Source organism: Diaporthe amygdali, assembly GCF_026229845.1.
Source record: "Diaporthe amygdali strain CAA958 chromosome Unknown NODE_4_length_2575358_cov_65_588622, whole genome shotgun sequence".
Lineage (NCBI taxonomy): Eukaryota > Fungi > Ascomycota > Sordariomycetes > Diaporthales > Diaporthaceae > Diaporthe > Diaporthe amygdali.
The window spans coordinates 1,972,174-1,996,251 of record NW_026517024.1 but is presented as its reverse complement, the minus strand read 5'-3'; the positions used below and the strand labels follow the sequence as shown (position 1 = coordinate 1,996,251).

General features: G+C 50.1%; 7 protein-coding genes across 7 annotated transcripts; 3 read left to right on the top strand and 4 right to left on the bottom strand.

Annotated features, from left to right (window-relative positions):
• Positions 1-449: 449 nt before the first annotated feature.
• J7T55_008800 (uncharacterized protein) lies at positions 450-781 on the bottom strand (the record flags this gene model as incomplete). Its single annotated transcript, XM_053139154.1, has 2 exons — positions 450-657; positions 732-781. The coding sequence occupies 2 exons, from the start codon at positions 779-781 to the stop codon at positions 450-452; spliced, it is 258 nt and encodes an 85-aa protein (XP_052998072.1).
• Positions 782-1,987: 1,206 nt separating this feature from the next.
• J7T55_008799 (uncharacterized protein) lies at positions 1,988-7,965 on the top strand (the record flags this gene model as incomplete). Its single annotated transcript, XM_053139153.1, has 10 exons — positions 1,988-2,681; positions 2,842-3,256; positions 3,317-3,425; positions 3,494-3,722; positions 3,786-4,803; positions 4,857-4,911; positions 5,014-5,476; positions 5,543-5,734; positions 5,795-6,193; positions 6,248-7,965. 10 exons carry the CDS (start codon positions 1,988-1,990, stop codon positions 7,963-7,965), a joined length of 5,292 nt encoding a protein of 1,763 aa, XP_052998071.1.
• A 914-nt stretch (positions 7,966-8,879) lies between these two features.
• On the top strand, positions 8,880-12,189 carry J7T55_008798 (uncharacterized protein; the record flags this gene model as incomplete). The annotated part of the gene is made up of 6 exons (XM_053139152.1): positions 8,880-9,244; positions 9,314-9,939; positions 10,639-10,702; positions 10,786-10,955; positions 11,012-11,027; positions 11,205-12,189. 6 exons carry the CDS (start codon positions 8,880-8,882, stop codon positions 12,187-12,189), a joined length of 2,226 nt encoding a protein of 741 aa, XP_052998070.1.
• A 3,045-nt stretch (positions 12,190-15,234) lies between these two features.
• On the bottom strand, positions 15,235-16,320 carry J7T55_008796 (epoxide hydrolase; the record flags this gene model as incomplete). Its single annotated transcript, XM_053139151.1, has 1 exon — positions 15,235-16,320. The coding sequence occupies one exon, from the start codon at positions 16,318-16,320 to the stop codon at positions 15,235-15,237; it is 1,086 nt and encodes a 361-aa protein (XP_052998069.1).
• Positions 16,321-16,848: 528 nt separating this feature from the next.
• J7T55_008795 (uncharacterized protein) lies at positions 16,849-17,311 on the top strand (the record flags this gene model as incomplete). Its single annotated transcript, XM_053139150.1, has 3 exons — positions 16,849-16,895; positions 16,991-17,050; positions 17,176-17,311. The coding sequence occupies 3 exons, from the start codon at positions 16,849-16,851 to the stop codon at positions 17,309-17,311; spliced, it is 243 nt and encodes an 80-aa protein (XP_052998068.1).
• Positions 17,312-17,994: 683 nt separating this feature from the next.
• J7T55_008794 (uncharacterized protein) lies at positions 17,995-19,473 on the bottom strand (the record flags this gene model as incomplete). Its single annotated transcript, XM_053139149.1, has 5 exons — positions 17,995-18,511; positions 18,577-18,965; positions 19,022-19,129; positions 19,186-19,205; positions 19,269-19,473. 5 exons carry the CDS (start codon positions 19,471-19,473, stop codon positions 17,995-17,997), a joined length of 1,239 nt encoding a protein of 412 aa, XP_052998067.1.
• Positions 19,474-21,185: 1,712 nt separating this feature from the next.
• Positions 21,186-23,507, bottom strand: J7T55_008793 (uncharacterized protein; the record flags this gene model as incomplete). The annotated part of the gene is made up of 1 exon (XM_053139147.1): positions 21,186-23,507. One exon carries the CDS (start codon positions 23,505-23,507, stop codon positions 21,186-21,188), a length of 2,322 nt encoding a protein of 773 aa, XP_052998066.1.
• Positions 23,508-24,078: the final 571 nt, after the last annotated feature.

The following is a 24,078-nucleotide window of genomic DNA, read 5'->3' as shown; positions in this document are numbered from 1 at the left end:
ATGGGGCTGAGGTCTCACAGGTCAGCGGGCTGGCAGCCTAGCTTGTGCATGGCACGGCGACCAATTCTTGTGGACAAAGAAAAGCGACTGTTGACGGCTCAGAGACCAGGAGACCTCCACAGCCTGGTATGTGTCGACGACGACTTGCGCGTACCAGTCTCGATGAGACAACGATTATTTTCTCCGATCGAGCGCAGGCTCTTTTCCCCTTTGTTGAGAACCTTCTGCCATTCAGGAAGACATCTCCAAAAACTGTCCAATATTTCATCGCAAGGAAGCGGTGAGAGAGACGAGACGAGTAGTCTTTATTTGGTCGTAATACCTGTAGAGTAAAAGGAATCGTAGCTAGAGGATACGGTACTTCTTCTGCTGGTTCAATGAAGCGTTTTCCGTGAGATTCTCTCTGTTGTACATGTCCTTCAATCTTTCCAACATTGATACTGAGCGTCCTAACGAGAAGATATCGCCGCTTCCCCCATGGCATCCCACGACGATTGCCATTGGTTGAGATACTGCCCCATGACTTCTGTGCTTCCATTGCGAGAGCTTTTGTGACCATTGTTTTCCTGGGGCTTTGAGCAAGCCAATCTCTCGGTAGGAGAGCAAGCCTCGGTGAGGAACTGGGTCATTGTATAACAGGGCTTCTTATCGATTGTTCTATTTGAAATATATATCAGTGAATTCGGAACAGAAATAAGTCCAGTGGACCAGAATCAGTCAATATTACTTACGAATTTCCTCCGGCAGTCGTAGTAGCGGACGGTCCTGAAAGAGTTGACATTTTGTGTATTTTATTGGAGATATTGAAATTAGAACCTTCGGTCAGAGCAAGAAGTATTTCAAAACTTAATTCAGCGCTGAAGAGTAGGCCTGCTCGACGCAGTTATAGTAATACAATGATAGTAATGTTTGATTGTCCACGGTCTTGTGAAAAACTGTAGCATATCTGTGTTTACATCCTATTTCCTCAACGCCCTGTAAGTAAAAGTCTACTATGCCTTCATATATTCATCTGGACTTCTGTACAACCGTCCCGTCGTATAGTTCGACATTTGACAAACTCTTTTGTGGCGTCCTTGAGAAAAGCACAAGCACAGGGTTAGGATTGCCAAAACCACATGTGTGCGCAAAGAGTGATTCGCAGCTACGTACGGATGAAAACACTCAGAACGCTCGATGCAGAATCACTCAATTGTGTCTTTCGATATGACTGGCTTAGTGCCTAAAATAAATGGGTGCCCTGCCCTGCTTCGGGGACTTTAACACTGAGCGTGTGGGGAAAGCGCACTTTTTGATGGCCACAGTTGTGTTTTTTGACGTGATTGGGTGAAACATCCGGGGGTTGCCACATACATGATCCAGCACCAATTGTGGTGGAAGACACGGCTGTGCTGACAGTTCTCTCCGTCTATTTCCCAATCAACAGAACGCTGGGCCACCTCCTGCTGAAGTAGGCAGCAGATTTTCCCCAGTCTTTCGCTTGTCTGCCAGCATCACCCTCGTCCGACTTTCATTTTGTCGCACCGGAGACAAGATTAGCGAGAAAAAAGTTCACTTCGTACTTTTTTTGTTGATGGCTTCTGCAGGAAACAAATTGCTTGTGCAAACTTGACGTGTGATCAACTTAGCACATATAGTCTCTCAGCGACTGTGGGATGCTGTCATCATTCAGATCGCAGCAGAAGACCAGAAGTACTCGGCCGTGTGGATAAGAACGCCTTGGAGTTTGGATAGTGACGTACGTACCGACTTGATGTGCTTCAGAGAAAGACCCGAGACTTCTGAAGGAGATAGATATCGCGAAGGTCCTCTCACTAGGTGGAGGCGTATTCAGTGAAGTCTTACAGTCTTTCGCGAGGGGTTGTCAGGCATCTTATTTCAACCTCTCCCGTACTTCTGATCAACTCGGAGTCATCTTGCCGCCGCCGGCGCCCAGACGGTCATCTATAGGCGTTGGTCAAGTGACTTCGGCCTGTCTTTGGTCACGATGGAGCCCCTCTTACCCAACATCGAAGGCCAGGTCGTGCCTGATGAGATTCAGACCTTCATCGAGCAGTGGCAAAGTGACGATATCGACCTCTTCCAGCAGTTTCTCCATATCCCGAACGAAGAAATACCGGTTTATGTTCAACCGTCCGTAGACGGCCGTGACGACACATCGACTTACCTTGGCTCAATGAGCCATGCGCCATCCCTGACATCTGGACAGACTCACGAGTCAATGGAGAGTGTGAATGACGACCTCGCAATCCCGACCTCGAGTCACCACAACCAAAAATGGCTGTCAAATCCTATCACACCTTCCAGCCAGATTCTCCACGACCACACTCATACAATGTCGAGACAGCCGCCCAACCACCAGCCATACCAGCAGGACAATACGAGCAGCCCGCCAAGGATGATTGCGGAGCAACGTGAGCTCAAAAAGCAACGCGAGCAGGCACGCCGGGGCTCCAATCTCTCAGCACGTACACAAGGGGCAGGGACCCAAGGATCTCACAGCGGCTATGAGGTTACATCACTACCATCCATCAAGGACATTGTCGCTCATAGCTCCAGCATGTCCACTGGCATAGGCAGTGTCTTCTCAACCTCAGTACACCCTGATGAGGATTGGACCAAGATATCAGATCTTGCCGAGCGTAGCCGAATACTGAACAGAATCACCCAACGCAATTACCGTACGCAATTATCCTACTACCTCCAATTTCTTGAAGCTCACGCCCATCACAGGAAAGAAAATCAAAGACAGATTCATGAAACTAGAGAGCAGGGCGGGCGAAGAAGTTGGGAATAGCAGCAGCAAAAATATGTATTACAATCCCCCTGCGTCGCCAATAGCCCCAGAGGACCAGCCGCTCACTGGTGATACCAGAGACTCAGACTCTCTCAACTCTGGTCGGGTGAGGCTTGCAAAAGGATCTTCAGCACTAGTCTCGACAAAGGAGGCGCCAAATAAGGACGAGCTGGGGCCGAAGATCTGGACCGGTACACACTTTCTTCCGCGATTCGTACGCGCGGCGGAGGTCCCCGGCGAGGGTATGTGTTATTTCTATGATGATGGCAGCCACTGCAAGACGGTTGTTGATGGCGAGACGGTGAACGCGCACTGGGGCGTCACCAAGGCTGGCAAGCCACGCAAGAGGCTGGCGATCGCTTGTGTGACGTGCAGGGAGAAGAAGATCAAGTGCGATCCAGATTATCCCCGCTGTGTACAGTGTGAGAAGTTTGGACGGGTATGCAAGTTCAAGAATGCGTGAGTGTTCCCTCTGAGCTTCAGTAAGGTATGTAGTTGTGAATGCTGACGTAGAAGCAGCCCACGAGGCTTTGGAAACCACACGAAGAAAGCCAACGAGCTCGAGGATGATGGAAATCCACTTAAGAATGCAAATAATGATAGTTTGGCTTGGGCGTCTGCTCAAAAGGTTTGTTAGGTCGTGAAATGCTTGCAAATTAGTGACGTTGAGTAGTAACTGACCAAGACCTTTTGCAGGAGAAAGTTCAGAGCCCGGTTGACGTCACGGCAGAGAAAATCGTGTTCAAGAGGAGCAGCGAGTATTCCGGGAAAGGGGACAAGAAAGACGATAGAGATTCCATCCCGTTCGAGGGACAATTAACACAGCCTATCAACCGAGGCCAACACATCGGACCATACGGACGTCAAACAACTGCAGCTGATGATGCTTCCAGGCACGAGATGCTTGTGATGAAAGCACCATCTTGTGCGTAATTTTTTTGACACTGATTTCAAAGTGGAATGCAATTACTGACATCGATATTGGCAGACGATCAACGGGTGCCCGATCTAAGTCCAGACGAACAAGATATGGGCGCGACGAGACATGTATCTGCGATTTCCGCAAAAAAGCCGTTCACGAGTCCAAAAAACATTGAAATTGGCAAAAGAACCGGCATCCACAATCATGAGAGCCATTCTGACACCATTGAGCCGAAAGATTTGAGCCATGGAGCCCACAAAACCTATCCAGGGCACGAGATGTTGTGGCAGGACGCTCACTTTGTGTCGTCGACATTGACGAGCGCCGAGAGCGCCACAAATAACACCCTGACCTTCGATGAGAAGGCTACAGACCCACCTGACATCGTCTCGTGGCCAATTGCTATGCCTACTCATGGCGCCACCATTTTTGAAAGGGATGTGGAAAATGCGAGCTACGGCAAGCAACGGCATATTGGGCGCTCACGACCTCTGAATCAAGAGAAACGGATGAAAGGCGCTATCATGAGAAAACTTGGTTCATGTCTCGAATGCCGCCGTAGAAGAGTGCTTTGTCAACCTTGGCATCACGACATAGCTTGGGGGGAGGCCGTTGAGGGATACATAAACCGTAAAGAGGATTCGACAGCGAAGGAAATCGCCCCACATGGAACCGGATATCGCGAGCAGCAAAACTGCGCACCATTCCAGGAGGGCACTGTTGCAGATTCCGGCTACATGTCTGCTTGTGCACCTAGGCCTGATCAGGATCTAAAGCCCCACGAGGACCTGAATGAACATGACACCATGATGTCGCCAGGAGAACAAAACAAACTGGCAGTGGATCAAAAATCTGTGTATACATCTCTGGAACTGCCTCACGGCTCAGAATACATCAGTGATCTCTGCAATGATATCTACCTGAAGTTGAAGAATGACTTGCAGGAGCAATTATCGGGTCAAGCTCGTTTAAAAATGCCCAAATGTCTCCCGGACCTCGTCAAAGCACTCGCCATCCGAATTGGCCTCGACAGATCGAATCCGTCAGGTCCCTATATCATGCAGTTCCTCCATGTACACCACAAGTAAGTCTATTAGGCTTACACGGAGATGTATGAATTAAACTAATTTTTGTAAGGGATATTGTGGCACAACTCGGAGGCATTTCTCAAAATCGGGAAGAAAGCCCAGAGGTGAGCCACAATAGGCCAGATGACGACGGAATGGCAGTGCTAGATAAAATGAGATTGTGGAGTCGAAAAGCAAGGGAAGAGTCTCCTCTCAAACATGAGCAGGACGGCTTATTTGAAGGAGTCCGCGATGAAGAAGAAGTGGACATCTTTAGCGATACCAAGATGGCTGCACACCGAGAATATGTCTTGAGCAGTACGGCGTATCAATGGTTCATCGGAAATCTGAAAAAGCAGCTGTCGTTGGACTGGGATTCTGATGATTTGAGCGATGCCAACTCATTCCACCACTCAATCATGTCAAACATGTCACCGGGAATAATCAGCAAGCATCAACCTCCGGAGATCCATCACGCAAAATTCCACGTCAAACTTCGCCCAGGCGTCTTTCGTCATTTTCAACGGGGGCCTGTTGACAACTTGGTGACGTTTACAAGCTCTGCGCCAAACATTGTTCAAGCCTCAACACTACAAGGTTATCTAGAGCGAACATGGTCATCAGGAGACATGAGCTTAGTCAAACTCATACAAATGGTATTTTGTGCAGCAGACAGAAGTATCGAGACTGGTATGTGCCCTGCTATCCGAAGGCAAGTACGTATCAAGACATACAATGAGCCTGACCCGAGAGTAGGCATGTTTGACGACAACACGTCAATCACAGCACAGATCGAAAGGCTGGAACACTCTCACTCAACCGATTTGCTGATCACAGTCTCTGGTCCCCGGTACTCAATTTCTCAATGTGGAGAGCAGCTGGCTTGGCTGGGCGCAGTAATTCAAACCTACAGGTCCGGTATCGCCAGCTGCACCTGCAGCCTCGAAAGTCGAGATGAAAATGAATGGTTGATTAAATATTCTCTTGATCATACTCAAGGAAATACAGCATCTGCGAGGGTCCCAAAAGCCCCAAGATCTGGGGATGCAACAATCATCCAGGGCTTTCCCACAACCAAACGACCGCCTCTCTTTCAGGGCCTTGAGCTAGGGCTGACCTGGATGCTTGAGCTCATCGGCGCATCTTGGCCGCCCGTCATCGAGAACGACAAAATTGTGTTGAAAGGCTTTCAGCACACGCTTGAGTTGGTCAAGCAAAGTCAAAACGTCTTGCTGTGGCATACTCTTCACTCGAGCGCGATATCTTGTTCATTCTGCGAATGCCCTTCTTTCAACGAAAACGAAAAACCATCTTCTGGTATTAGATTCAAGACACTCATGTGGGCATGGACTAGTCGACATATAATCTCAAACCCAGAGCGCCTTGGAGTGCCTGTAGCCGCTGCAGGTGAGTTATATACCCTCACTTATGCACGTAAACACTGACATAATATTGTCATAGGATGTCCAATCGATCAAAGAATAGGCCAGGATTGTGCAAAATCTGAGATCCAAGACATTGACATGCGAGAAGATCCCGATCCGATGCTATCTCCAGCGGAGAAAAGCGACAATGTCGTGGAGTCTTCCGGAGATTCTCTGGACTCAGATATGCTGTCAATATCATCCGAAGAAACAGACTGTCTTCCAATCATAGACCCAGGAAATCCTCTCAAACTGATCATTGATGACATCTCCCTTCGCATTTTCTCTCATTACAAGAAGTCCGAAGGGTTCAGATCAAACCCTCAATCTGAGCACACAGGAAACAGCGGGGCAGCACATAAAACAGGCGACTCATCAACACCATGTACAACATCGCAATCCCATGGCATGGAAGTGCGCCGCACTGGCAAGCGAGCCCGACCCGACGATGAGGATGAAGACTGGGACGAAGGGGGGTTTCGCAAACCTCCGCGGCCCACGAAACGACCGACACGGTCGCCGAATAGACTCCGTGTCAAAATGTTGGCCTGTCCTTTTTGGAAGCTGGACTCTGAAGTTCACAGACTCTGCTTCCACAGGAAGTGCAGCAGGATCTCAGACGTGAAGTATCACTTGGCCCGGAAACACAAGCTACCGGCTATAGAGTACTGCCAACGATGCTGGACCGCCTTCGAAGGCCAGGCTCACAAAGAGGGGCATCTCCGTGACCCATTGGGTCAGGGTTGTAGATATAACCCAGCCGCCAGACCTGTAGGAATTGACAACAATATGGCTGCGGCTCTACACAAGAAGTCGAACCCAAGTCAGTCCACAGAGGACCAGTGGTTTGCCATCTGGGATATTGTATTTCCAGATCAGCCTAGGCCATCGTCACCGTACGTCAACGACAGCTTGTCAGAGGATGCCGTGCAGCTTCAAGAAATCATCCTCAACCAATGGCCACACATACTAGCTTCTATCGCAGAAGAAGCCGAGAGATCGAGTGTTTCGGTCAATACAGATAGGCTGGAACAAGAACACTTGATTCGGGCGACTTTAAACCGGCTCCTGGATGACTTTTCAGCAGCACAGGAAACGATGCGGGCAGCCAGATCGGCCTCGAATTACCAAAGCCCTGGGGGCCAGACGTCATCCTCATCCAATCGTGCTGATAGTGCTATCGAGATGGGCTCGAACCTGCAATTCAATCAACTATCTTCGAACTCTGGGGATGATGCTTCCATTCTCACTGCCGGTACCACCGAACCTCATCTCGAAATTCACCCTCCAGGTCCAAGCCTTGAGAGCACTGGCATGCATGGCAGACGCGAAAGGTCAATCTTGTCTTCAGGTCAATACAATGACGTTATCAACTATGCCCAACAAGACATACCAGGACCACTTCCTTCTATTCGAAGCACTGTCATCCACGAGCAACTCAGGATGCCAACTCCAACGATGAGCCAGAGTAACGAAGTCCCCGTCGGAAATGGCGTGCACACTAGTAGCATCTACAGAACTGATCATTCTTTCGGAGTTGACTTCACATTTAATGACTCAAATCGCCCATCGACAGCAGGCCACTGGTCTCAGTTTCCCCCGGGAAGTGGCGAATACAACGGAAACATATCGTGGGGGGACATGGAAGTTCCGACGGAGTTCGACTGGTCAATGTTTGATACCGCCGCGGACAATACCCCACCGCACACTGACAACACGGGTGGTGGTGAGCAAAGAGATATCATCGAGGGGTGAGTCATTCGTGTGGGAAAAGATGTTTACATGAATCGAAGCTTTAGATAGAGGCTTCTGAATTCAATAGAAACACCTATGACGGAATCTAGTGAGCCATTTTATGTCATTTATGGACAGCAGTATGAGTCCACGATAGCAGTCTCAGCAGAAACCTGGGTAGAGATCCTTGTGTTGTTCAACCTCGCAACTGGGGGAACCACAACTATGAGGCCGCTAATTATCTCCCTTCAACGTTCCACTGCATGCCAGTGTCAAACACGGCTAACATGCTATTTCGCTTTCGGATGGCGGATAGCCCCTCCTCAAGAAGTTGTTACATTCTTAGTGATCCCTCTCCCAGTACCGCGTTTGAGATGAACGCTTCGAAGCAGCGTGCAACTTGAGCTTTAATGTGACAAGCGGCTACCCTGGCGCGAGTCCTTGATAATTCCTCTGTAGATATGACTTGTAACATCTTTAACATATTCGAAACTCCAGGAAAGCCCTTATTTTATATACACAAATGGCCTTGATGCTTTCATCTCGCCCTAATTAAAATAGAGAAGGCCTGTGAGATGAGACATCCAAGAATCAGTGCCAGTCTCCTGGGAGCTAGCGATTAGCCTGCTTACAGGGCCCGCAATAAAACTAACAAGGACTTTGACACCAAAGCTAGCATCAAGTCTAAGGCCGGGGTGCAATCACGACTTCGATTCTAGAGGGCGCATAAACCTATTGGCGCTAGTTGCTGACGTGAAGGATGGACGAGATCCTTCCCAGGATTCTTGCCAATAGTCGAGATATTTGGGTAGGCAGGCCGGCTTTGCCTGCTGGCTTCTTATCTTCTCTCATGTGGACAAGAACAGAAATTTGAATCTTGTTCTCACGACGTCGTTCCTTAACTTCCTTGTACCCTAAGTATTCTTTGCATGAAAATGTCTGTATCTTTCTCTACGATTTGGACGCAATACTTCCCGCCAACGGGACCCCTTACCGAGGCCAACCTGCCAAACCAAGCTGGGAAGGTCTTCATCGTGACAGGCGGATCGAATGGCCTAGGCTACGAGCTCTCGCGCCAGCTCTACGGCGCTGGTGGGAAGGTCTACGTCCTCACTCGCTCTAGAGAGCGGACGGAGAGCGCCATTTCTAAGATTAGAGCACACTACGACGCCGAGGACGCTGGAAAACAAAGGGGAAGTCTGGAGTTCATCCTCATGGACTTAATGGACTTTGAGACTGTCAAGGCAGCCGCCCAAGAATTTCTTAATCGGGAGGGCCCGAACGGACGATTGGACATTCTGTAGGCCAACCTTTCTCGTTGTCTGCATACTGTTTTTCGAAGTGAGCCGGAATACTGAATTTGTGACAGATTCAACAATGCAGGCACAGGAGCTCGGAAGGATGCCCCTCCTGGAAAACAGGGCCATGAGTACCACTTTACAACGAACGTACTCGGGTCTTTCCTTCTGACCCGGCTCCTCTCACCCATTCTCTCCAGTACTGCGAAGAATTCACCGCCAGGTAGTGTGAGGGTAACGTGGCCTGGATCTCTGCTCGTTGAGACCGGCAGCCCCAAGGATGGCGTACGTAAGGAATTCCTGGAGCATTCAGGGCCTGCCAAGGACTTGAGCATGGGCCCAAGCGAGCTCTACAGTTCGTCCAAGGCGGCGTGCTATTTTCTTGCATCCGAGTTTGCGCGCCGTCAGCCTAATTCCGGTGGCATTTTGCACGTGGCGGGCAATCCAGGCAACTATGTGACGGGCATGTGGGTTCATGTGCCGAATTGGATTTATTTCCTCGTCCGACCCGTGCTCCGAAACCCATCACCGCATGGGGCTGATACGTGGTTATGGATGGGCTTCTCCGATGAGGTCACTCTTGAGGATGCTGCTGCGGGACGCTATGCAATGTGCGATGGTAGGTGGCACCCTGGGCAGCGAGGAGATCTCGTTGCGGCATTGCGTCGAGGAGATGAGGGAGGAACAGGGCGGGCTAGTGAGTTCTATGACTGGTGTGAAAATAAAGTGGCGGAATTTCTGCAATGAAGGAGATAATCTATCGAGGGAAAAGAGCATTGCACAACAGTCAATCAAACAGAGAAAGCGTTTATCTGGGCTCGTCAAGGCTGCTGTATGTGAGTTCACAAATTTAGTGTAATTTGATGCACCTATATGATCTGTATCTGTTAAATTTTGCTCAAGCTGTGACTACAGAGAGAATTTCGACCGAGTTTTTGAACTGACAATCGCGCCGAGGCGAGACGCTGTGTGGCGCTGATGTCGTGAGAGCGGCCCGCCTGGCCTGCGTGGTCTTGGAATGTTTGACATAGGTGTTCCTGATTCGAGGACACCGTAGGCCAAAGCCTGGATTCATTATAGATGACGGATTGAAACACGACCAGTAGCTGGCAAAAGAAAGATCCAAGCGTGTGTGAGGCCTTTCGTGGGTTGATTGTGCAATGTGTCTCGAGTGGCGGGTGTTCAGAATTGGCGCAGCCTGAACGCTTGCGGATTATGGTTATCCAAGAAGCAGAGAGTGGAGCATACAGCTGTATACTATTGAGCTGAGAAACGTTGGGCGGAGTGTTTTCAATAAGTCAGTTAAGTAGCTATTCAGGTGGGGGATCTCCACCACACATCAATACGACCTACGGGGTTGGTTCCCAACATTACTTATTCATGACAACTTCTGAAGTCAACTACTGTTTATCAGTTTCGCTCGTCGAGCTGGCCTTGCCAACTCAGGGTCTATTTGCAGGGTAATGATATTGGTAACAGGGCTAGACTTATGCATAAAACTATTGTTTATGTACCCCACAGAGAACCCCACGGGGAACCGCAGTGGGGATCTTCACCCGAACTTCATCCGAACTGACAACTACTTGTCGTTGCTCAACCTTTCCCGCTCTGCAATGCCGGTTCTATATCCCCCTCAATTCTTGCGCACATGCTTGCTTTTCCGAGGCGTCGGATTTTTATCCTTCATCGCACCATACCGCCGGGTATGCCGAGGTGAATACTACTTGCCTCGTGAGTAGGGGCTCATACGTAACCTCACGTCCCTTCAGAGAAGATCTCCATTTGGTCAGTCTTGGCAGACCTGGAAGGACCCCGCTCACGATGGGGTCTCTAGATGTTGTTGGCAAACTTGGAGCCGATGTACTAAAGCAGATATAATATAAATGGAGTGGAAGATGCCCACAAATTCTTAGACCTGCCAGCGAGCGGTCAATGCCATCGACTCTCGTGCCATCTGGACAGCATGAAGACCAACGCAGTGAAGCTGTGTAGCTTGTTTGCAGCCGTGGCTGGTATTGCTCAAGCCCAGTTTCAGGATTTCTTCAACATCACTGCCTTTCCAAATGAACAGAGAGAAAACGTCACGAAGTGGCTCAACGAGGCACGCACACTTGCAGGCTTCGATCTTTACGCATATTTCGCACACCGCTGTATTCTAGGACAGGTCTATCCAGAGCTCTCTTCCGCGACACAACTTTCGGGGTTCATCACCCCTCGCGAAGTCTTTGAACGTTTTTACTTCATTGGCCAGAGTGCTGTCTCTGCATGGGCATACGATACCGGCGATGGTCTCGTTGTTTTCGACGCGCTGAACAATGCCGCGGAGGCTGAGGGCATTATTATTCCAGCTTTGGAGACACTTGGCTTCAGCGGTAGCGATATAAAACACCTCATCATCACCCACGAGCATTTCGATCACTATGGCGGAGCGCGCTGGCTACAGGACAACTTTCATCCTGCTACGTACGCCTCGGCCGCAGCTTGGGAGACCCTGGTCCAGGTGGAGGACGGTCCCATTCAGGACAAGGTCATTGAAGAGGGAGACGTCTTGACGTTCGGAAACGTCACATTTAACTTCTACGTCACCCCAGGCCACACTCCCGGCACAGTTTCTTCCATCTTTAATGTATATGACGAAGGCGTCGAGCACACAGCTGGCTTCTACGGTGGCGTCGGAATCCCGAGCGACGCATCAGCTAAGGACCAACAGATTGTCTCATTGAATCGGTTCGCCGACCTGGCAATGGGGGCTGGTGTTGACACGCTCATCGCCAACCATCAAAACCAAGACCGTGCTCTCTACCATTTTGACCTCCTTGAGCACCGGCCGGTCGGTACAGATCATCCATTCGTCATCGGCGGGGATGCCTTCGATCGATATCTTAGAGTCAATGGACAATGTGTGAGGGTCAAAGCTGCTAGGGACGGGCAGTTCTTGCAGGCCTAGTCTCCCACACGAGCAATGCTTTCATACTTTAATTAATATAATTCAAGCGGCTTTGTGTATGTGAAGCATCAACTTTGGTGTGGAATGTCCTCAAATATCGCTCTATTGATCCCCAACAATGTGATAATGTTCACAAAATTCCCCTTGACGAAGCATATTGTGTCGCTTTCCAGAAGAAATTCTTGTGCTCACTACAGAAGGCGCGGAAAATGGTCTGTTGGTGGTAGTAGAAGTCTGGCGGGAAGGCGGGGATGAAGGCTTTGCTCACGGGTCGAATTCCTCTACGTGGTTCTTGTATTCGCCGCGGTAGACGACTCATGCCGGCGTAGAATCTGTGTGCAGGGATAAGGCCAGATAAGTATACAATGCCTGCATGCACGGAAAGCAATGCCGCCATCAAACTTTGACGAGCCGAGAAGCATAAAGTCAAGAAGGCTTCTGCAAGAGAGGCAGCACCGCGTGGTGTCGAACCTGTGGTGGATTTACGAGTCGCAAGTGGCAACAACTAACAGAGGAACCAGAAAGGCAAGAGAGGCCAGAGAGGTCAGAGAGATCAGAGATTCTTTATACCTATACGTTGCAGGTGGTGTTGTATGTCGGGGTATCCCAGCTCTGACGATCAGACAGCGTTGAGCAACATCACAACAGATGGAGTCTGAGTACGGACCACACAAATGACTCATGGATTTTCTTAGCTATAAGAACGTACTACTGTTTCTCAGCCGCTACTTCTCTCGATGGTCGACCTCTACAACTCTCAGGATCCTCTCCCGGGATCCCTGTTTGTAGGACGCTATCGCCCTGGACGCGACTTGCAGCCCCACGAACCCGCCATTGGAAATTTATGTTCGGACCCCCGCTCCCTTCCTCGCCGCTACTGATGGCAATAGGTATTTGACGAAGGGAGTTAATATGGTGCACAAGTTTGAGGAGAAGGGGCCGCATCGAACCCATTGATCCCGCGACCATGCCCATACTGTACTCGACGTTGGTCCAGTACAGCAGCGGCAGGGAATAAACTGTGCGTATGTGTTATTGTCCGCTCGTACTCATTTTAGGAAAAGGCGAAACACTCACATGTTAGATCTGTAACTCCAGTGTCTCTTTGGAACTTGGCGTTTTGAAGCCTGATAATTGGAGTGATGCTCGCGACGGCGGCTGAGCTCATCCCACGAAGTCAGCCTACATCCCGGATATTCGATGGCGACAGCTTCTTACCGCTCGCAAAGATAGTGGCCAGCGCGAGCCATTTCCCCCTCGTCACCGTCATGCGGTACAGGGCCGGGATTGGAAGCGTGAAAATAGCCAAGTCGGTAACAAATGATAATGAACCTTGGTACACCAGTATTCCGTACGAAATGTCATCGGAGAAGCAATGCTCGGCGCGATCGGGGCGCGAGACCCACTCAATATCGTAGACATACCGTGGCGGGTTGCAGAAAAAAGAGTCCACGATACAACTGCTTAAAGTAAAGATGACAAGAAACACACATATTCCGAGTGAGTATACCATGACGTATGCTGCACACATCAGTCCATGGATCTAAGTCAGTCATCAATGAGAATAGACCTACGGACAGGAACTACGCGCCGTATATACAACAACAGACTTGCTTTTATGGGCAGGGCAAAGAAGACGAAGGACACCGTCATAGAGTAGTAAAACTAATGGGTATCAGCAAAAGCACAGCAGAGGTTGTGTTATGATAGCACAACCACCCATCTCAGCCGTGTCGAAAATTCTGAGTTATGGACAAACTCACAAGGTAGAAGATTCTCGCGTCGTCATAAGCGATATTTGCCAAGTGTCTGCCGGCACCAAACTCTATGACAACTAAGGAGAGCGCCGCAAACCCAGTTGTCGACGCGAGACCAGCGAGGCAAGCCCAGTCGTCGATCTGAAATGCGTTCAGGATGTATTTGCGTACATAAAGCTTGAAGACAGGTGACGATTAGACTATGCTTAACAGAGGATGGGGATGCTGTGGGATAAACATAGCATGGAGTGTACTCATCCAGACAGAAGCGTACTCACTCGAGATAAGCACACCAGCAGGGCCAACAAATAGACCCCCAAGATGGCCCCACGCGCCGAAGCAATCTGGCGCTGTTCGTCGGGCTGGAGGTGCGCCGTTGTCGCTGGCATAATCAGCGGGAACGACGAATACAAGCAGACAGATTTTCACGCCAAGTCTGCCGCACTCATATCCTTTGAGAGAACATGGGCTCAAGTTCAAGTTCTCTGTTTGCATAGTGCTGCTGTTGCCAGATGAGCGGCTGAGCCCGCTACGGATCAACGTTCGGTATCTTTCCATTGATTATTATCGCGGGCGAATGCGATACTGACTCGTGAGAGCTGCGGTATTCCACTTAGATGCGGTGTAGTAGAGTTGAATTTAAACTGTAAGCGAGATTAGTGCAAGGTTCATCCTTGTAAGAAAGCAACACGCACTCTATACTACTGTGTAAAGCAGCGCTAGCTATAACGGTTTAAGTGGATATATTAAAGTTGCGCAATGCAAAATCAGGTAGGTAGTATGGGCTTTGTTTGGCTTACTGCACACTTCAAGACATTTAATTGAGTGCCTTGGAAGGATGACGCAAGGTCCGATTACGACAATGATTCGTTCATAAAATGGATTTTGTGACCGCGCGAGCAAGTCGCTTGGTCTATTCAGGATGGAGCAAGCTACTACTTCTGAACTTTAAGCTCAAGTGAGGCTATAGATCTTGTCCATATACATTAAGATAGCCATGTCAATATGTAGGATTCCCATCATGGTCTCGTCTGATTATATGCTAGCGTCACAACGCTGTCTCCAGCTGTCTCCAGCTGTCCCCCAACGGGACACTACTAGGATAGGGTAAACAACGGCAGCGAGATTGACAGACACCAAGCACAGAATTAGAACAACACTGGAAAAAGAGAGTGCTTGGTGGTCGACGGTCCCATTCTGCAAGCGAGTGAGTGATGAGTTTGATGAACGACCCGTGCTCTAGTACATATACACTGAGAAGGGACAGGTCATGTTGTTTTGGTCTCCTTCAAGCCTTCCACTTGCGATAGTCCAAGTCCGAATATCCAGGCCAGAAGTCCTTAGTCTCCTCTATGAGGAACCTCGCCACTGCAGCGTTGACCTCCTCGGGCTTTTCAAAGTGCACGTTATGCCCCGCCCCGATCGCCACCTCGGTCAGATTCTCGCACGCCTCGCGCATCGGCTCCGCCACCCGGGTCGTGAGCGTGGCACATACAAAGTCGAATCTGGCGTGTACGAATAGGACCGGCTTGTCTTTGCCTAGCCTGCCACCGTTTGGGGCTCGATTGTTGTAATCCGCATTGGCCTTGTGATTAATGTAATATGCTGATGCCGCCCATAGGCCTGTCTCCTGGGTAGCCTGCACAAAGGTATCAAACACCTCACCCTCTAGCAGCGGCGCTGGGAGCGTCTCGGCCGGGGGCGCAGGGTGTCCACCAAATAACCCACCATTCTTACGAGTGCTGGCAGTGAAGGTTGGCTTGAAGGCGTCTGCAGCGGAGTATCCTTCAGGCGGTGGGCGCGAGTAGGCCAGCTTGCAAAGACCAGGCACATTGGCCTCAAACTCGGCGATGCACTTTTCAAAATCCTCCTCATAGCTGGCCATGTAGTCCCACTGCCCGTAGGGATAGTCATCTTTTGGGTAAATTGTACGGTCGACGAAGGAGACCAGATGGTCCAGACCCAGCTCGATCGACTTATATGGCACACTGAGAAGCACGAGCGCCCGGATCACCGTGGGATGGTGCGCCGCTAGTGAGGATGCCACGCCGGAGCCCCAGTCGTGTGCTACCCAGACAGCAGCAGAGCGCCCGGTAGCGGAAAGCAGGGCCAGCATCCCCTCGACGAGGGCCTCTTGGGTGTAGTCAGTAGTGACGTGGCGGGCAGTGGATCTACCCCAGCCAGGCATGTCGGGTGCAATCACGTAAAATCCAAGAGAGGCAAAGGCCTGCAACTGGTGCTTCCACGTCAGAGCGATGGCTGGCCAGCCGTGAAGGAAGATGATAAGGGGGCCGGCAGATGGGCCGGCGGCAAGGTAGTGTATTTTCTTTTCGCCATCTGAGTAGGAGACCTCGTGCTCGGTGATGGTTGCCATCTTTTAGGCGAGACTTCCTGTTTCTGTGTCGCGTGGGTCGTTTATTTATGTATGCTGGTATTCGTCCTACCCCAGTTGAGTTCCCTAGGTGAATGTTCAAAATTTCAAACCTCGGAATCAGGGGCAAGTCTGCCAGGCAAATTTCCTGCGAAGAACGCACAACCACGAAGTCTTGAAATTCAGAAAAGTAGGCATGATGTGGAGGAGCAGCTGCAGGCACACGTTAGTAAGCCTGTCGGACAAGCAAGACATTGTTTTCTGCATTAGGCTGCGTCCACTTTACACTGTGCAAGGGTCATGCAGCCTCGAGACAGTATCCCTGGAAATGTGTTCCTACGATGCGCAGCCTGAATGTAAAATCTGAAACAAACAGTGGTAGGATTGTCTCCAGGGCATATAAGTCCGAGGTCTCACTCAGTAGGACACGAGAGGATTGTAAGACACAATCGAATGAAGATGTAGATTGATAACGAGGTAATTCACGCTGGATGGAAGCTATGATGTTACACGTGGTATTGCACGAGCAGAATGGAAATATGCAATAGGAAGCGGGGTGATGAGGGTATGGGGCCGAAGTCAGTACACGGCCTCCGTGTGACACAGCCTCAAGGCTTTGCAGCCTCCTTTGCAGTCGACCCCACTCTTTCTGGAATACTGGTCTTGGCATCAGGATCGAGACAAGTCTGGGCATGGGCGAGACTCAGGCAAAGCAGGCAGTGAAAGTGAAACCGTAAGCCCATACAAAAACCAAAAAGGTGACAGGTCTTTGGCAGCCAACGCTAGTTGACGACGTGATAGTATGTCTCTGAAAAGAAAGAAGACTCAAGGATGGGCTAACAGGCTGATCGTCCACAGCATCTACCTCCAAGCACTCTCGTGTAACACAGCCAAGGAATGCGGAGTTGGAGGAATGCGGATCCTGCCTGTGAACGTGAAAAAGGATGGTCAGCGTAAGCAATATCACCTGCGTCTCTCAGTCATGGGCCGTTGATCCTGCCCTTGGCACACATTATGCGAGAGTTTCACTTGTGGGCGACGTCCGTTAGCTGAATTGGTCAGAAGTCTACCTTCTCGTTTTGAAGAATGTTTGGAAGTACTGCAGTCAGCTGGAGAGCCCAGCATAGTAACGTAGCTGATGTAAACTCTGGAGATATGGATACATCTGGCTAGGTTTCGATTAATGACAACATTGAATCCCGAATATTGTTCGAGCCTCACCTGGACATTCCCAAGATGTTGAGCCACCACAATTCCGGGACTGATGGTGATAAAGTCATAGCCCACCCAGAGACTAACCAGACAAGTCAATATCTTGTTCAAAGCATCTGGGCAGAAATTAATAAGTGATCAATGTCACTGTGGTCGCAGCCCCTATATATCGCACCTACTCTGATGTCGAACAATGTCTACAATAGCGTTTGGAGAGCCATATAACCTGAGCGGTATGCTACGAAGAGGAGCTGAAATTTATTGGATGAATTATTTCCTTTCAATTGCACTACGATTGCGTGTATCTTTGCGTGAGCAAGCTGTCTCATCTGCGATGTTTCTGAGGCAATTGCCAAGAGCCCACAAGTATTCTAAAACAAATTACATCTTCAGTCTTGCCTCGTTCTTTGCTATTGGCATGAGTATGCGTTGATTGATGCCCAGAAATTTGAAGTACATCGTGAATCACACGTCCATCCACGGGTGCTGACGCTGTTGGGTCGGATCCGATGATATCTTGGATCGGTTATCCTCCTCTAGTTCAACCTCAATTGTTCTCGTGATGGTGGTCGCGTGTGAAAAGTCAGTGCTCATAGTATCTACGTAGCCGTTTTGCGCCGCCTTCATGAGCCGCATGTCGGCCAGACCCATGGCCTGACCGTCCTCGTCCGCAAGACGGTGCACGCGGCTGCTGGGAGCGTTCCCAATTGTAGGCGGCCATGTCTTGGAGACGGCGGTACGGCTCTTGGATGATAGCACACTCGTCCAGGACCGCAACGAGGCCAGGAGCCGGCCGAGAAATGTGTTATCGGCAAAGGCGCGCGGCACGGACGGCGCGAACATGACGAGGTTGATGGACGTTATTTCAGCGAGAAACCACAACAAGAGATGCGAGACCGTGTATGAGGTGTCTTTGACCTCTGGATAAGGGTACTCAGTGTGGATAGTTGCGTAGAGACGGCCGCCTGCGCAGGCCATTGACCTGACAAGCGTACTTTGTTAGTATGTTTGATGTTTTAGCTAGACAGGCAGGGCAAAGATACGAACAATAGACCGAGGGAGAACATGCAGGAGAGGCCAATCTTGCGTGACTTTGTCATTTGTAGGGACCAGATGACAGGCTGTGGAATTATGAACATCGAGAGATCCATGACGAGATTAAATGCTGCCCCCACAACGTCGATGTCTTTCCGGTTGACAATGGCGTGACCGGGAAGCAAGATGTTCCAAGTCTTTTCAACTGGTTTGTAGGCAAAAATAACCAGAAAGCTGACGATGAAGTAGAAGAAGGTATTTAGTAGCAGAAGAAACCAGGCCATCCAGTAGAATCTGTTGCGAGTACCGCGTGGCACGAAGATGCGTTTCCATTCCCACAAGATGGCAGCTTTAGCGGGCATTACGTAGACTGGGTCGACGAGGGTGATCGCAAATAAATACTGTGTAGCAACACGTTAGGAAGAGAAAGTGTCCGGAAGAACGTGACCAAACGTACCACAGCAAGATCAAGCATGTTCCCAGCTCTAATGTTCCACTGGTGAACAAAAAGGCCACCATCCTGAATGTACTTTATGATAGCCCATACGAAGGTAAAGTAAGGTATCTGCGTATTTGTAAGCTTTAGAGACTGGTGGTGTGGAATCAGGCCTTGCAACTTACGATGGCAAAGAGCGCTAGGTCTGAACTCAATGTTGCTAGATCAGTATTGCGATATAGGACGACAAAAGCGGTTTATTACGCACAATCTTCGAGATGCACCTTTTTAGTGACCCGCACTCGCGCATATGCGCGCAGCAGGGCTCCCACTGTCGTGAGCGTAACGCAGACGGCGACGAAAGCGTAACCCGCTGTATTGTGGGGCGGGGGCAGGTCAAAGTTGTAAGTGCCATCTGGCGAGACAGCAGCAGGGCCGTTTAGGATTTCGGCAGGCCAAGACCAATGGTACATCTTTAGTGAATGAAACGATAATTCAATAATTGAAAACAGATTCTAAGGCTCTCCAAAGGTGGGACACACGAGCGTATAAATGTCCTTGGCAGTCAGCTGCAGGGGAATGCAAGAAAAGTGGTGGAAATGCGAAGCGAATATAGACGCGGCAGACGCTTCTTTTCTCCCACACGTCCCGTTGATTGCGCTAGTACATATTTCGTATTATTATTCATGTCCAAACATAGCCTGTAAAGCTCTCAAGGTAAATACAATCGAAAGACCTTCAAGCTAGCAGTTGGCGAGCTCCAATGGGGGGCAAGGACATGGCAATAAAGCCTGGGCAAATTAGACGCAAGGTACCTCCAAGCCAAGTAGGACAGCCCCCAAGACCGTAAAGCGCCTCTACTTATTGGGAAGCAGAGTCATACATAGTCTCATCCTTTTAGTTACAGAAAGCGATTAGCTCCATGGCAGCAAGCCTCATGTATGCAAGGTGGGTAGCACAAAATTGTTGCTAGTGACTTTTTGATTAAATTTAGTAGTATGCGGATCACAGCCTGCTGCCACCCCATACGAATGACATGCAATATCATCAACCCAAGTGCAAAAGTTGAATCGCCACAGAGTTCCTTGCGTGCACATGGTGGTCAGCTTTGTCTTCGCAACAGGCTGCAAGATTCCAAGCGTGGCTCCGGAGCCTCATGGTGCACGCGGCTCCACTAAACCACAAACCAGGAAAGCGTATCTCTCAAGCTCAGGCTCACCTCATGATGGCACTGCTGCACGCTCGGGCTTAACCTACAGCAAGCTGAGGCTCCTTTAGGATCCAAGTAGTATATTTTAAATAGGCCACTGGGAAGCTAGAATTCCTTTTGTTCCCATGCTTGTATGCCACTTCATAACAGCGACACCACAGTGCGCACTAATCTAAGCCGACCACTCAACTGCAGCGTTAAGCGACCGCTTACTACTTAGCTACAATTCATAACATTTGTGACGATATCCTCGAGCTCCTTCTGCCCCACCTTGTGTGACCTGACAATAACCTTCAAACTGAAAAGCGCTCTCCTGCCCGCTATGCCATCATCTCCCACACTTGGGGCCCTGATGAGATCATGTGTACTGGTTTACATGACCAACATATCAATAGAGAGAATAAAAAGGCAAGGTTGGGCAAGATATGGCTGACCCATAGATGGTTAAGCTAAAAGAATTCGAGTGAGTAGATGCGCGTTGTAGCAACAAAGAAAGCAGCGCCGAGCTGAGTAATGCTATTTAAGTTCATATCCGAGTGGTATGGCCTTTCTACAGTCTGCCATGCTTATTCCAAGGATTTTCTCCCAAGGCGAGCAACCCACTGACTTCCCATTACTGAGGAGCTGCAAATGGTTCTCGCAGGCCTCGACCACACAGGGAGTGTTCAATCCGGCAATACTAGTATTTGGGGTATTACTTCTCATTCTTTATGTGTTGTTTCTTCGAGGCGAGCTTTTCGAGGCCGCTGCACAGGGACTGCTTTTGACTTTAATTTATGCTCTCTTAATCTTAATTAGATGCACTAAATCTCGGTCCATTGTGAGTCGCATTGTGCTACCTTGTATAAGTCGTACATACGATATCAAGCAGAAATTCAAGGGTCGTACAGAGGTATAGCTGAGCCGTCTGTAATGTTATAATTCTTCGTTTCACGTCATGAGTCACAACCTCTATTCTCTTAAGGCGTCCAGATATTACCCCATAACTAAATCCACCTCCTCGAGATCAAGTTGCTCCCATTTGGACCTCTCGATCCAGCCTACGGCGCTGCGATAGGCGACACCTCCTTCCCACTCTATCCACAAGACAGTGTATTCGTCTAGGGTCCACTGAGGGAGACAACGTCTCTCCTCTTTCTCGTTAAAACTATTTCCACACGTCCACACACGATTGATCGCCACAATTTCGACCTGTGCTCCCAGATCAGTGCCCGCGGATGCGTCTACAAGTCGCTTCAGCTGATCGTGATCGTGCAGCTGGAGCTTGCCGGCCGCGTCACCAGTCGCGTTATGCATACTTATGGAAAGACTTGAATCAGCATCGAAAAACCTATGATCGACATTTTTGTCTCCACGTGTCCAGAGACGGGCTCGCTGAGTCGTACAGAACAGATACGCCGTCTGCTCAGGCATGTCAGGCGGAGTTGTCTCTGTAATTTCCGGGACTGGGAAGGGGTAGAAGAACGTGTCCGTGGGACCGTAGTCGTCATCAGGCAGGTTTTCGTGCTTGTACACATATCCTCCGCACCCTTCTGGCCATAGAAGAGGTTCATCCCTAAACGTCGAGGTAGTTCCCATCTTAACCTCGTGCCGGGTCCAGCCTCTTGGCAGCGGCGAGGCGAGATCCGCAGCGCTTTTCTTCCAGCCGCTTCTCTGTTCGTACCAACCCGACCGTATTGGACGACGGGCATGCGGAGGAGTCGTGGGGGAGTCTCCAGTGGACCACAGCGTGATCGGGAACGTCTCGCTAATAGCTGACATCCGGTGATTGACCCGGACAGCTTCTTCACCTAAAGTGACGAGACCTTGCCACCCGACCCATGACCAGGAGGGCAAATCCGCTCCAAATTTCAGGTGACTTGGCCGATCTGAGGTTTTGCGTCGTGTGAGGTTTGTGTGGGGCCAAACTGGCCGCCATCCAAGGGCCCGATCGAAAAAGGTCTCCGGAATGCCATACAAGAAGCCACCGGTAAACGACCTGCTTAGTACCGATAGAAGGCCCGTAATCCCAGGCAGCGCATCCTCTTCGTAACGGAGCTTCAGATTGTTGTAATTTCCGATCAAGTTGGCCAGACCATCGAGCCCGGGGAATCCAGCCAAGATCTCGCGGAGCCGCGGCTCGATATACTTTTTCAGCTCCACTCCTTGGACAAGATCTTCGTGCCACAGGCTACGCTGACACTCCCAGTGTGCCAGACCGTCTTTGAGGAAAATCTTGCGGCTTGCCATCTTGTATTCCTGGAAAGTCCATCCACGTGCGTAGTATGGTCCGCCCTGGATGAGTGTGAACGGGGAGCTGCTTCGTGCGACGATGGTTTCATCATCGCCAAATGGAATGAGCCACTGCTGAGCATCTCGAGGAAGTGATTTGGGGATGCCCTTGAGTCCCGCAATGCCGTCCTGCGCGTCACCATCCGTGGCGATGATGACCACCGTTGCGCTGGCGTAGAAGGCACTCATAAGACTAAGCTGCTCGGCAGTGGTGCTACCGCCGTGGACGATGCAGAGGGAGTCGACCCATAGATAGCGCTCACCAAGGACAGACGTGAGGTACATGGCATGTCGAACCATGGGCGGCATCAGTTGGGATACCCAGCCGCTGGCTTGGTCGTCATCAAGTATACCAGGCCGCTGCAGGTCTAGCATAGACTCGGGGACGACACCAACACTGGGCTTTGATCCCCAACGGTAGCTTAGCGCCACAAAGGAAGATGAGCCAACAGTCGAGTTGTCGCCGGGCACGACGCACATTTTTTTGACGTCCACAAGCCAAGCAGGATGAGTACGCCAGATCTTCATTGGGTTCTGACACCTCTTGCCGTGTGACGTCAAGCACTCGTCCTTCCAGTGTTTGAGCATGTCGAGGTCCATGTACATAGGGTCGACTATGCGCCCTTTTCGGATGGGGTCGGTACTTAAAGGCGACTTATTTGCGAGCACAAGACTCAAAACAGAGCCCAGTTTAGACACTGACGCGGCTATTTCAGGCTGTTCACCTGTGAACAGCATTCCCAAGTCGTCCGACTGCGTTCTCCAATGTCCTGGCCGTTGACAGTATTCCACAAATCGCTCAACTAGTGGCTTGTGCCGTTGGCACTTGGTGGATATCGCTTCTTCGAAAGACCCAAGAACGATTTCAGTTGTGGCAGGTGGTCTTTCTCTGCTGGCCGCAAACATCTGCATCAGGTCGTGACATACCTGGCATGCAGGAGACATGGAGGTGGATATCTGGGTGGCCTCTCCCACATGTATCTCAACGATGTCATCGCCATCTTCCTCCCCATGGTTGTACGCCATTCTTCCTTAGTCTTCCAATTTCCTGTCTATCTCAGGCTCTGAGACCTCCATAGGTATGTGATTGCTGGCGTCTAGTATTATTGAGAAATGGATGCTAAGGCAAAGGCTGATAATCTTCCTTCCGGTGTCACTTTCTCATCAGTTACACCTCGCCGACCAGGCTGTCTTGTGGGTCAGTTCAGAAAGAAGGTGGATTCATAGTAATTGACAGTATCCAGAAAGGGGCAAAAGGTGGTGATTGGGGTAAGTAAGCAACCCCGCTCATATGCGTCAGCTACCGTCTAACGTCCAGGCAGAAAGAAGATCTGTGGCTGTGCTAGTCTATGTATGCGCTTGCTCAATTAACATTGAAGAATCAGCCCAGCGCGTGGCCAGGCAGCCAGGTTGTTTTCGTAGATCCGGTGAATTTGGAGGCGAAGAAAAGCACACCGCTACATCCCAAGTGCTTGGAGACCCGCAAGAGCCTTTGCCATGGATCAAGACTGCGAATTTTGTCTGCGGTGATTCCTGTTTTTCTTTCCGTCCTTTCTTTTCTCCTCAAAGAACAAACAGCCCTAGCTCCATCTGCAGT